At 31.6% G+C, this 11,508-nt stretch overlaps 1 protein-coding gene across 1 annotated transcript; it reads right to left on the bottom strand.

The window, feature by feature from the left end:
• Positions 1–437: 437 nt before the first annotated feature.
• Positions 438–6,921, bottom strand: LOC105455724 (nose resistant to fluoxetine protein 6-like). Its single transcript, XM_011699261.1, is given in 14 exon segments — positions 438–667; positions 741–883; positions 1,122–1,296; positions 1,800–1,929; positions 2,007–2,102; positions 2,200–2,279; positions 2,388–2,553; positions 2,977–3,114; positions 3,116–3,185; positions 3,272–3,499; positions 3,809–3,909; positions 4,046–4,239; positions 4,731–4,975; positions 6,339–6,921. Coding segments are annotated over 14 exon segments (2,151 nt in total). The 5' UTR covers positions 6,565–6,921; the 3' UTR covers positions 438–508.
• Positions 6,922–11,508: the final 4,587 nt, after the last annotated feature.

Genomic DNA, 11,508 nt, shown 5'->3' with positions numbered 1-11,508 from the left:
ATTATTCTCGATTATCTTTATTCTTGCAGATTTGGCATGTTCTTGTTCAGCAGATACGTATTTATTTTTACCTTCACGTGAGAATCGAGCCATTCCAGCTCGCCGGCGTCACCCAGAATACTCTCCTCGATTCATATATAGCGCCACGGGCAACTTTGACCGTCTGATAATTTGTAATTTTGTAAATTAGCTGTGAACTCTTAATCTATTCTTTCGAGCCAGTACAAGATTTTAGACTGAATTCCGCTTGTGGATGTTGTATATAATATGCAGTCCATTTGATAAAAACTATCAATCTAGATTCGTGCGCGCGTACTTCTTTTGCATTTCAATGAATTTACTGCGACCGCATACGGAACGTAACCTTTCACATAATTTATACAAACTACCCAGTTTAATCCCAAGCATCATCAAAGTCGAATATGATTTCGCAAATGTATAGTCTGAAAAATCGATTTTATTTTATTCGTCTTTATTACAATTACAATATTATATGTTTCCAGCACAGTCATGTATGTGAAACTATAACCTCATGTTCTTTATATTTTTTTTTGCTGAAAGATTGGATGCATGTTCGCATTAGTAAGACATAGGGTGATTCTGCCATTAAAGACAATGCGTATGCACAGATATAACTAATTCCTAAGTGTCCCATGACTATGGTGGTCTGAAAATTGTGACAATAAGCACATTTATTATAAACGTATCGATGTCGGGGTTTTGATTGTTCGTGTACTTACCATGGACAGAAACTCTAAGTGAACAGGTGATTCATTGTACAGACGAATCGAATATATGACAAAAGGATTTAAAAGGTAAACGCAATACGTGAGTCTGCTGAGAGGAATCCAAAATTTGCATGTTAACAGCTCTTTAACGATACCTGCAATAAAATCAAGCGATTGATGACAAGAATAAACAATTTTTTTTCTAAACATTATTTATAACATTATTTTGTTACGCTCTGCCACTATCTATTACAAAAATGCTTATTTATTAAAGCGTGAATTTAAAAAATTGGATTAAATGGAATGTAAGTCGTGAATAATGTATATTACAACAATTTATTTATACTGATATATGATGAATTGATTTACTTATATATTATTAAATCAACTAACCTCCGTACTTAGTAGAGCATACTATTACAATCCATGCTATGCCTATGGCCCATACTGTTTTACTTAATGCAATATAGATAGCAGTAGACAGGACGGATATCTGTCGTTTGTAAAGGCCGAATAATACGAAAATGTTGCAAGCAGCACCAATGCTCCAATATAAAATTACGGTACTCTGAAATTTACGCATTATATGCAAAATGCTGTTGAAACTATTGTAGCACATTGAGAATAATTTGTAAATCTGGATTAAATAACTCTTTTTATATAATTATACAGTTTCTTACATTACTTGTGTTTTTTTTTGTTGCAGCCATATTAAATTTTAAGGAGAAATTTCAGTGTCTCTATTTATAAATAATTAATTTGTGTACACATAAATATTAAATGCTATTTTGATACGATTATTAGATAATAATAAGCAAATAAAAATCTAATTACAGAAATATAAGAACTCTTTTTTACGATAAAAGAAATTATTTTGATATTGTTAGTTCATCATATATAGACAATAGACATTTTAAATCCGCGTCCTGAATTATTATAAATAATAATTGTCATCTGAATTTTATTAATCAGTAACATATTTCATAACTGTACCAACGATTGCTTACGTTGTTATACGTCGAATTCTCTTGTTCGAAAATATAAATAATAGAAAATAATAATTAACTTTACCCTTTTCATGGTAATTTTTTTATTCAGTCTTTTTACAATGTAACCTGTAATCATTCCAATAATATATGGACCAATTCGGATCCATGATGGATAGTACAAGACATTTAAAAGTCTGTATTGCTCGTCCAAGCTGCAATAATAATAAGTACATTTATTTATCTGATCAATCTCTTTAGTAAGATGACTAATAAGACGTTTGCAACTTACGTCGGGACGTATTCGTAAATGTATGAGACATAACCGCTTAGAATAATCGACCCTATCAGAAGCATACCTAGTATGATAACAGCCGCGTAAAAATATCTGAAATTCGCAGCTTATATTTGTTTCGTATATTTATATATACGCGTGGTAAAATATATACACGTAACATCCCACCATTAACGATCGTTTAACTTACATAGACGACAGAATCAAGAGCGCCAGACCGATTACAAAGAATTGCATATCGTTGGATAGGTACCAACTCCAGGACATGCACTGCAAGAAAATGGGAATTTCGATAATTCAGAGTAAAGGGATCTCTCGCGCGCTTTCGATTCGCATAATATCGGATTGAACATCATAATTAAATTGGCGTTCACGTACCGATTCATCGGGATCGAACAGATTATTTATGTACAAGATATTCCTCCACCAATATTTCGCGCAAGTTTTGTGCGGTCTCTCATCGGTGTAGAACTGCGAGGTCTCCTCGTACCATGCCGAGTTTAGTTGCACTATTCCTATCATCATTATGTAAGCCGGTGTCAACCTTGAAACAAATTTTTTGCTTTAATTTTAAAAACATGAAAAGAGCATTCATTTATTATCTACAAGCGTGCCTTGCGCATCAAAAGTAAAATCGCAAAATATTTCGTTTTTACAACATAAATATTTTTTTTTACAAACTGCATTAAAAGTATAACTTTCATTATGAAATCACAAATATTAATCTAAATTCGTAATTTTTAAGAAAAATATCACAAGTATTAGAAATTTACTAAATTCATATATAGTAAAAGTGTTGTGAAATCGCAAACATTTCTAACAGTGTGGCTCGCCGTTAAATCGAGTTTTTTTTTAAAATCACATTCTTTTGTGTTGCTCATTACTATACCATTAATGCTGTCACGCTTATAGCATCGTCTTTGTTCTTCGTCGTCGCCGCGCGAATCGAGATAACGGAAAAACATACCGGATAAATCTCCTCATTACGCCGAGAAAGAACTCCTTTAGAGATTCTCTGCAATTAATTGGCTTTTTCCGTTCAGTGTCCTTCTCCTTTAGATACATGTAGGACAATAAGAGCCCACTTAAAAAGAAGTAAGATCGGCCGATATACTGCGTTGCTTATCACTTGAATGGGGATACCCTCGGCGAATCTCAGACTCCACGTTTTATTGTCTACGTATGCGAAACGACATTTGTTATGCATAGAAAACGACACGTAAAGTTACTCAGTTCTAACAATCTTCGTGCGTTATACTTACCGTAATAATTACTTAAGTAAAATGCGGAGTGAGCTATGATTATCCAAATCATGCTTAGAAATCGTAAGCCATGAACGACGGGAATCGCTTCGGAGTCCAATTCCATGTTAAATATTATCTTCGTATTTGTGTAAACGGAGAAACACATTAGTATGTTCCCAATTCTACTTATCTCACGTGAAGACGGCGAATCAGTCATTTCCATCTCCTCAACCGTGTTCTTTACACCTAAATCACAATACAGAATCTGTAAAAATCATGAAAGATGCTTGCCGACAAAGAGATATTAACGAGAAAATAATTCGCAAGAAAATATTGCACCACAAGAACAAATATGAAATATGGGAGGGAAAAATGCCTTGTATATTTTGTAGAATTTTACTAAAGTAATATAATATCCAAACTAGTTAAATAATTTCAATGCGCAGAGCACGAGTGTAATTTTCTGTTAAAATACCAGAAGCGTGGGACAAAATTAATAATGATTGTCTATTGCTTAAGAAGTTTAAAAAATTTAACAATTAGAATTGTACTTACTAACGGCAGTTTTACTCTTTCTCTTTAAATATTTTTGATATATAAATATATCGTATATCGTGCCGCTTATCATCATGGAGAAGGTAAGCACTAAAACAGCACTGAAACGATAAAATTAATATACGCAGATATCTCTCTTCCCCATTGCTTCTTCGAATACTCGAAAGGTAAAAACGTGTGTTATTATTTTATCTGTAATTATGTTAATTTTGTTGTCTTCGCGTTTTCTCGACGTACCATATGAGAGGCATCGCACCAGTCAATAGCCATTGATGATTGTCCCTTAAGTCTTTTACTTGGACCAGGCTGAAGTCCATAGAATAGAGATTATTGATCCAAAAAACTCTATCCTGAAATATCTTTTCCAATACAAAGCCTATATCGTTTATGGAACAGGACGCGGGCAAACAGAGGCCGAGGGTGATTAGATCCTAAAACAAAATTTTCTCTGTGTAGCATATTATATCGTATACGATGCATCATTAGTATTTTTCTGAGATTTTTCATAATTTTACATTTAAATATTTGTTCATTAGAGATAGATCTCGTCACGAAAGTTGTATGCGTAAACAAGTTGTATGCCAATTTTAATGTAACTTTCTCTTTTTACGATTTACGACATTACTTATATGCCATATGACCTAAACACTATAAGTTGTGTTTAGCGTGTTTAGGCCTGTTTGCAACAATGTTATAAAAACCGAATTATTTTAATGTTTTCGTCGCATTGATTTTAAAATAATAAAATTCATCCCGATTGTGATATTATAGAAAGACACTAGAAATGTGCGATTTAAGATCGATTAGCATACAATGTTACAAAACTTGACTTGAAATAAAAATGAAAAATCTACACTGTATAAAGCCATTGATTTAAAAACGGGATATAGTCTAGTTAAATCTCGACGAGAAATGAACTTACCTCGGTTTGTACAAATATGTGATACTGAAGAGTACTGTTATGTCTGAGATGAGCGACAAAGTAATTTACCGCGAAAGGCGGGAACTCTGTCTGCGGATCACGGTACCGTGTATTATTTATTATATGCCGCTGTGCGATCTCGAAGGGATTTCCGTTCATTGTATCGAGGCACTGGCTACGACTGCCCAGCCAAAAATTATTTCCATAAAGGAACCCCGTGGTAGGACTGCCACTAGAATCCAATACTTGAAAATACAAAAATACACATTGTCATTCACATAAAAATATTGAATAGTATCCATTCTTATTCATTGCTATTAGATGACGAAACTTTCATTGCGGTGAATGCAGGATCACTAATTCGCGAAAGACAACTTATATATATCTCGCATTATTCGGATTTTTCGATGTTTTTAATTTCATTAATTTAACATCGACACGATTTGCTTCACTAGTTTCAATGATTATTACGAAACAATAATTATATAATCTCGACATTATTCTGTACGTTGCCTATTATTATGCATTTTACGAAAAGAATTTTAGAAGAATACGATAAACAGTAATAATAATGAGATATTGTATTAATAAGTGTACAAAATATTTTCGCTAACTTCAAAGTAATAACGAAGAATACTTTGGGATTTATTCGTACTAACTTTCATTCAGATCGCTTCTAGTCATACATGAATAAACGTATAGTGTGAAAAGATAATCGAAACTCGAGGCACACGCAGGAATATGTATTGAATATTTTGAGTATCCAATGAGAGTGTGTACTCTCAGTTATAACGTTCTCCAAACGCTGGAAGGCGCATATGACACTGCGGTACGCCTCGCGGCGCGTGCCTGAATCCGCGGGATACAGGATCCTCGAAATGAAATGAGAGAAAATTGTGCGGTGTTGCACGCGTAATAGACGCTTTTCTCTTGCACATGCGGCTGAGAAACTAGTTCCTTGTGTAACACGAAGAAAGTTGATTCGGCTAAGTGTTCTAACCGAAAGTTGCGCGTGCGACACAATCGCGGTTGGTAATACACTTATGGCGAATATGTTGCATAATGTGAATAAATGAATTACGTTTGGAATGCAACTCATATGCCCCCGGATAAGTTGTTCTCCAATCGCGAGAAAAAGACCACGTTTGAGGTTTAAGTAATCGACGTGATAAGTGCCACTTTTCACGCTCGTGATTTTAACGATCTACCGCATTGCATATTTTAAAGAACGTGAGTGTATTTTAAAGGTATTTAAGAATTTTTTATAATAACGCAAAAAAGAAAGTATAAAACAAATACAGCTTGCACTCTATCTGAATGATAATTAAGTAACCTAAGTAATAAGATGATATCAAATAACGTTTCAATAACGTCTTATTGCCGTTAGAGAATAGATTAAGATTAATGTCTGACGTTATTAAAACGTCACCTTGCATCACTTAGAAAGTCGTTTACTAAAGATCAACCTTTTAAATCATCGTTATCATACAATATTATCATTATAAAGAAAGAAAAACGAGAGATTGTTTATTTGATTAGCATTCCTAAGGTTAGTACTTCGTACTTTTACGGTACGATTTTGATTAAGAATGAATTTTAATTACTTACTCTTCAAGCTCCACAGGATCCGTTGATCGACAGCATTTCGGAAATCTCGTAATTCCATTGCACATGTTGCCGAACCGAGAAGATCGGCTCTCGAGGCGATGGCATAGGCAGGTAATAAATGGATATCGCTGTTGTTTTCGTTAGAACCGTGATATTGTGCAGAAACGCAGAATAACGCGGCCGAATGACAGATATACGAAACGAACAAAAGTCGCTGACGCGACATTATGCATGTTTTTAGCGCACCCAAAATTCACAGGCACTTCTACTTTCCCGTTGCCGCAGCCTACGTGGCGAATACCAATCGCGAAACGATTAATTTCGGAGATACAATTACAGCGAAGCGTTTTGCTTGTGTAAAGAATTTAGTTAAAATGCATAGATCTAGAACTTATTCTCTTCGCCGAGATAAAGGAGTTTATCCTGACGAATCCCATTAAACAAATGTGCTGTTTGTTAATTTTGTCTGCGCAAACGTCAGTGTAACGTGTATTGGAGTTTTGTTCGAGGGTGCGCCCCTTTTGATTTGTACAATGGAGATTAATATTGGTCAGCGAGATTCGACGACCGGGACAAGACTGGTCTATATAGGGAGAAGTTAACGCGGATTTGCAGTGGAAAGCGAAACGTCCTCCCCGTCAACTTTTTCGTGGCGGAGCCCCACCACGTTATTGTGCACGATATCATTTGAATACGCCAACATATCGCCGAGATATCGTAATCTTAAAAAAAATAATCTTTTAAAATAATGAAATAATAAAATATATATTTATTGAGATAGCCTCTGTGTGAAAACAGAAACTATCTTTAGGATCGGCCGTAATCGATAGTCCATTTTCTTTGTTTAAGATCATCTTAGGTACAGTCTTAAGATATCACAAACCATTAACAATGCTTTTTAGCATTTTTAAAACTTAAAACTTGAAATAAAAATGGACTATAAATTATCAGCTTAGAGATGTTTTTTGTCTTATATTTACTTTTTCTTTGCAATTTTACAAACAAATTATTAAAAGATAAATACCATAATTGAAAGAAAAACATATTTAAAAAACAAATATTTCTTTATTTTCCAGGATTTTCAAGATTTAGTTATTAAGCTGTCAAAATATTCAAAATAGAAATTGATAGAAGAAAATCCAATTTTAAAAAATTGATCAAATTAATATAGCAAATTATGCTACAGCAAAATTCTCTCCGAAATGCGACCATAGGTTTCCCAAAGAATTTTTCGCACTGAACATGGTGCCGTTTGAAGAATTCGCATAGCACTTCAGGATTTTAAGTAAATTGGAGTGAAAGTGACTAAAAACTGTCATTTCACTTTCAATTCATTTCAATTTCCTCAAAATCCTGACATGCTAGGCAAATTCTGCTAACAGCATCGTGTTCAGCGCAAAAAAAACCTTTAATCGCATTTCGAAAAGAATTTTGCTATAGCACAGTGTTATCAATTTGATCAATTTTTTAAATTGGATTCCTTGTTTCCTCTAGTTTCTATTTTATTCTAAAATACACGTCAAATTTATCTAAATTATTATTGTCTGGGTAATCCGAGATAATTCCGATAAGCATGTAAGCAAAAGAATGTGGGACGCAAACGATGGAATCAAAAAATTCGCAGAAAATGATAATCTTCACTTTAAAATCATGCAGGCTAACAATAAATTATTCCGAAGTAATTCCCCCCAAAAAACAATTATCAAAGACATGTAAGGCAAAAAAACAGCATTGTGCATGAACTGACAAGGAAAGGAACCCAAGAGTCCACCTCCGATTTTGATGAGCATTTAGTATGTTATTCTCTAGACATAACCAAGAATTAAGCTACCGCATATTTGTGCTCGTTACGCACTTTTAAGGGATGAAACAACCCTTGGAAAAAAATCGGTTTTTTTATTTTAATGCGAATATCGAAACTACGAGAGATAGAAAAAAATGTTCGAACCAAAGTTGAATGGCTTTAAGAGTACTTTATAATTATAATTTAAAATAATTTTTGTATTGTTAATTTTTTTGTTTACTCCCACCACCACCAAATTTTTTTTTAATATTTCGAATTTTTTTGACCAAAATTAAATTTTTACCAATTTTAAGACAAATTCAATCATGTGTGATAAAGTTAGTTTCCGAAGTATCATTTTCGAAAAATAATTATAAACGCCTCTATACAATATGCACACTATCCATACTCTACGCTGCGTTCAATTCTTCACGCAGTACGTTCCGTTCGCATTTTTGCATTTAACAGGGGACAACGATTAAAAAAATCTATCTCCGCAATATTTTGCATACGTATAATTATGAATCGTTTTTATCGCGCGCGGCTAAACAACGCTAATTACGAAGCAAAATTTGAATACCATGTCCATAATGTCTAGACATGCTCGATAAAAACGATTCATAATTATACATAAGCAGAATATTGCGGAAATTATAGATTTGCTTTGATCGTTATCTTCTGTTAAATGCAAAAATGCGAGCAGAACGTGCTGCGTGAAGAATTGAGCGCACCATAATAGAGTCCGGATGGCATACGTATAGAGACATTTATAATTATTTCTCGAAAATGATACTTTGAAAAATAACTTTATCACACATGGTTGAATTTGTCTTAAAATTGGTAAAAATTTAATTTTGATAAAAAAGAAATTCGAAATATTAAAACAAAATTTTTGATGGTGGGGGTACAAAAAAATTAACAATAAAAAAATTATTTTAAATAATTTAAATTATAATTATAAAGTACTCTTAAAGCCATTCAAACATTTTTTTTCTATCTCTCGTAGTTTCGACGATATTCGCATCAAAATAAAAAAAAACCGATTTTTTTCCAAGGTTTGTTTTAAATCTTAAAAGTACGTAAGAACACGAATATGCAGCTTAATTCTTGATTTTGTCTAGAGAAAAACATATTAAAAGCTCATTGAAATTGGAAGGGGCACTTGGATCCCTTCCCTTGTGAGAAATGTTTGACAAATAATAATTATTATATACTCCTAGCGAGTTTCATAAACGTATTCACTTAAAAAATATGAATGCTTGAATATTTATGAATGCTTATGACCTACGATCGAGCTCTAATAATAGATTAGAAATCGTTTTTTAATTACCGTCTCGCTTATCGTTATTTAATAATAAGCAATCATGACATTGAGAAATTCATTGGCAGAATACGTAATGAAACATTATGTGGCGAACTGGTTTATACATAACGTCATGTTATTTGTATGTGTAAATAAGTCCGGCCAAATTAAAAAATGATATCTACAATATTCTAAAAATAAATGTCAAGAAATATATATTATTTTAAAAATTATAATCTATATAAATAATTATAAACGCACGTTACGTTATTTAATAATTATTATGCGTAAATAAATAAAACACATATGTAAGATATGATAGTTTTAACGTGTGCTTAATGCTATTATTTAAAAATATGCAGAATATTTGGAAAAGTATTAAAGAATTTAATGTTTATCGAATTATTAGAAATGATCAGCAAAATAAAATGCAAAAAAATTAATAAACATTCTGATATGTGTAATAAGATATAATTAAAATACTCGTTTATATGCAAAAACACACATACACACACACACACATATACATACGTAAAAACCTTGGCGACAAATACTGTTTGTATAATTGTAATTTTAATAAAAATTTTTATAAAATGGTTATATTAACAAAAAATAATAATCTAAAATCTAGCCTGTATCGCAGAAAGGCGACCCACATATAGGGAAATTAGTTGTGTTATTTACATAGGCAGTTTTATTCAAATTATAATTATTATAAAATAATAACTTTATTAGTATATAAAATATATATCTGATTTACTTCTGTTTGAACAGTTAATAACAGTCTTTTGATTTAAGAAAGAAGAAGAATGATACATTTCACATAATAATTATTATATTAAAATGTTTAAGTATTTATAAAATGTATATAAAATACCAACATTTTTTTCTTATAAGTTTCTTATAAGTACAAGTAATAAAAATAAAAAAATATTAAATTAGAAAGTTTTTTAACATAAAAGAACAATAAAAATTTATTAATCAAAGTAAAATCCGGTGTGCAAACTTTTTACGGGAATAGAAATAAATAATTAAGCTTTCTTTCTTGAATTTGTGCGTTAAATATTCTGTTTGTACTTTTTGTTTTACATGTAAAAGTATGTAATCTACATACATATTTCTGTACACTTCTACTCCTCTCCCCTCACCAGTAATTTAAGGGCTAAAAAAGATCATTTGAAATGCTTTTGCCTTGTCCCAATATTTTTTCCAAGTCGGCGCCTCTGAACATGATTCCTCTGTAATTATTCTGCACATAAAAGTATTAAGGTAAAGTTATCGAAAAATCAATACATGATATTTTATACTTTATTATATATTTGCCGTATTTCGACTTAAAATATAAAATATTTCGTAAACTATTGATTTCTTGATAATTGTTCTTGATAATTTTATTATATGCTTTTATGCACAAAATAATGAGATCAATGGATTGGTATAAAGAAAACTGCTGTGCAAAAAATACAATTTTTACATTTTTTTGCAAAGCAACTGTGTTATATATATATATATATATATATATATATATATATATATATATAATATACATCTGGAAATAAATTATGCGAAATAAGCTATGTTTACAATTATAACAACTGTCAAATTAATAACATTTAGAAATAAATATATAATTTAATTCTTCCCTAAAACAAAAAGATAGTTTTCGATTTATTTTACAAGTCTCTCGATCATTCTATCAATTACAAATGTTGTTTTTTTAAAATATGACTATTTAAATATTATATTACAAGAAATTTTATTGTGTATTTTCTCACTTCCAATGCGATAATCTGAGAGAATGAATAAACAGAAGCCTTAACATAAATCGCAACATTATGCATCGATGCATTTATTAGTGCCATTGCGTTGCGTCTATTCTAATTAACTTTTTAGATTGGTAATGCTGACTTTTTATTGTTGCACATTTGCAATTAAATACAGTACACCGTCGTTTAAATACAGTACACCGACATTATCGTCGACGCGTATAATGTTCACATTTTTCCATTGAAAATAACTCGAAAGTAAGTCGAAAAGCGTACGACACTTAAATATTGTATTTTTCACTAATGATGTAATCAACT

Source organism: Wasmannia auropunctata, unplaced genomic scaffold (assembly GCF_000956235.1).
Source record: "Wasmannia auropunctata unplaced genomic scaffold, wasmannia.A_1.0 LD335880.1, whole genome shotgun sequence".
NCBI classification, from domain to species: Eukaryota; Metazoa; Arthropoda; class Insecta; order Hymenoptera; family Formicidae; genus Wasmannia; species Wasmannia auropunctata.
This window is presented reverse-complemented; position numbering and strand designations above follow the sequence as displayed.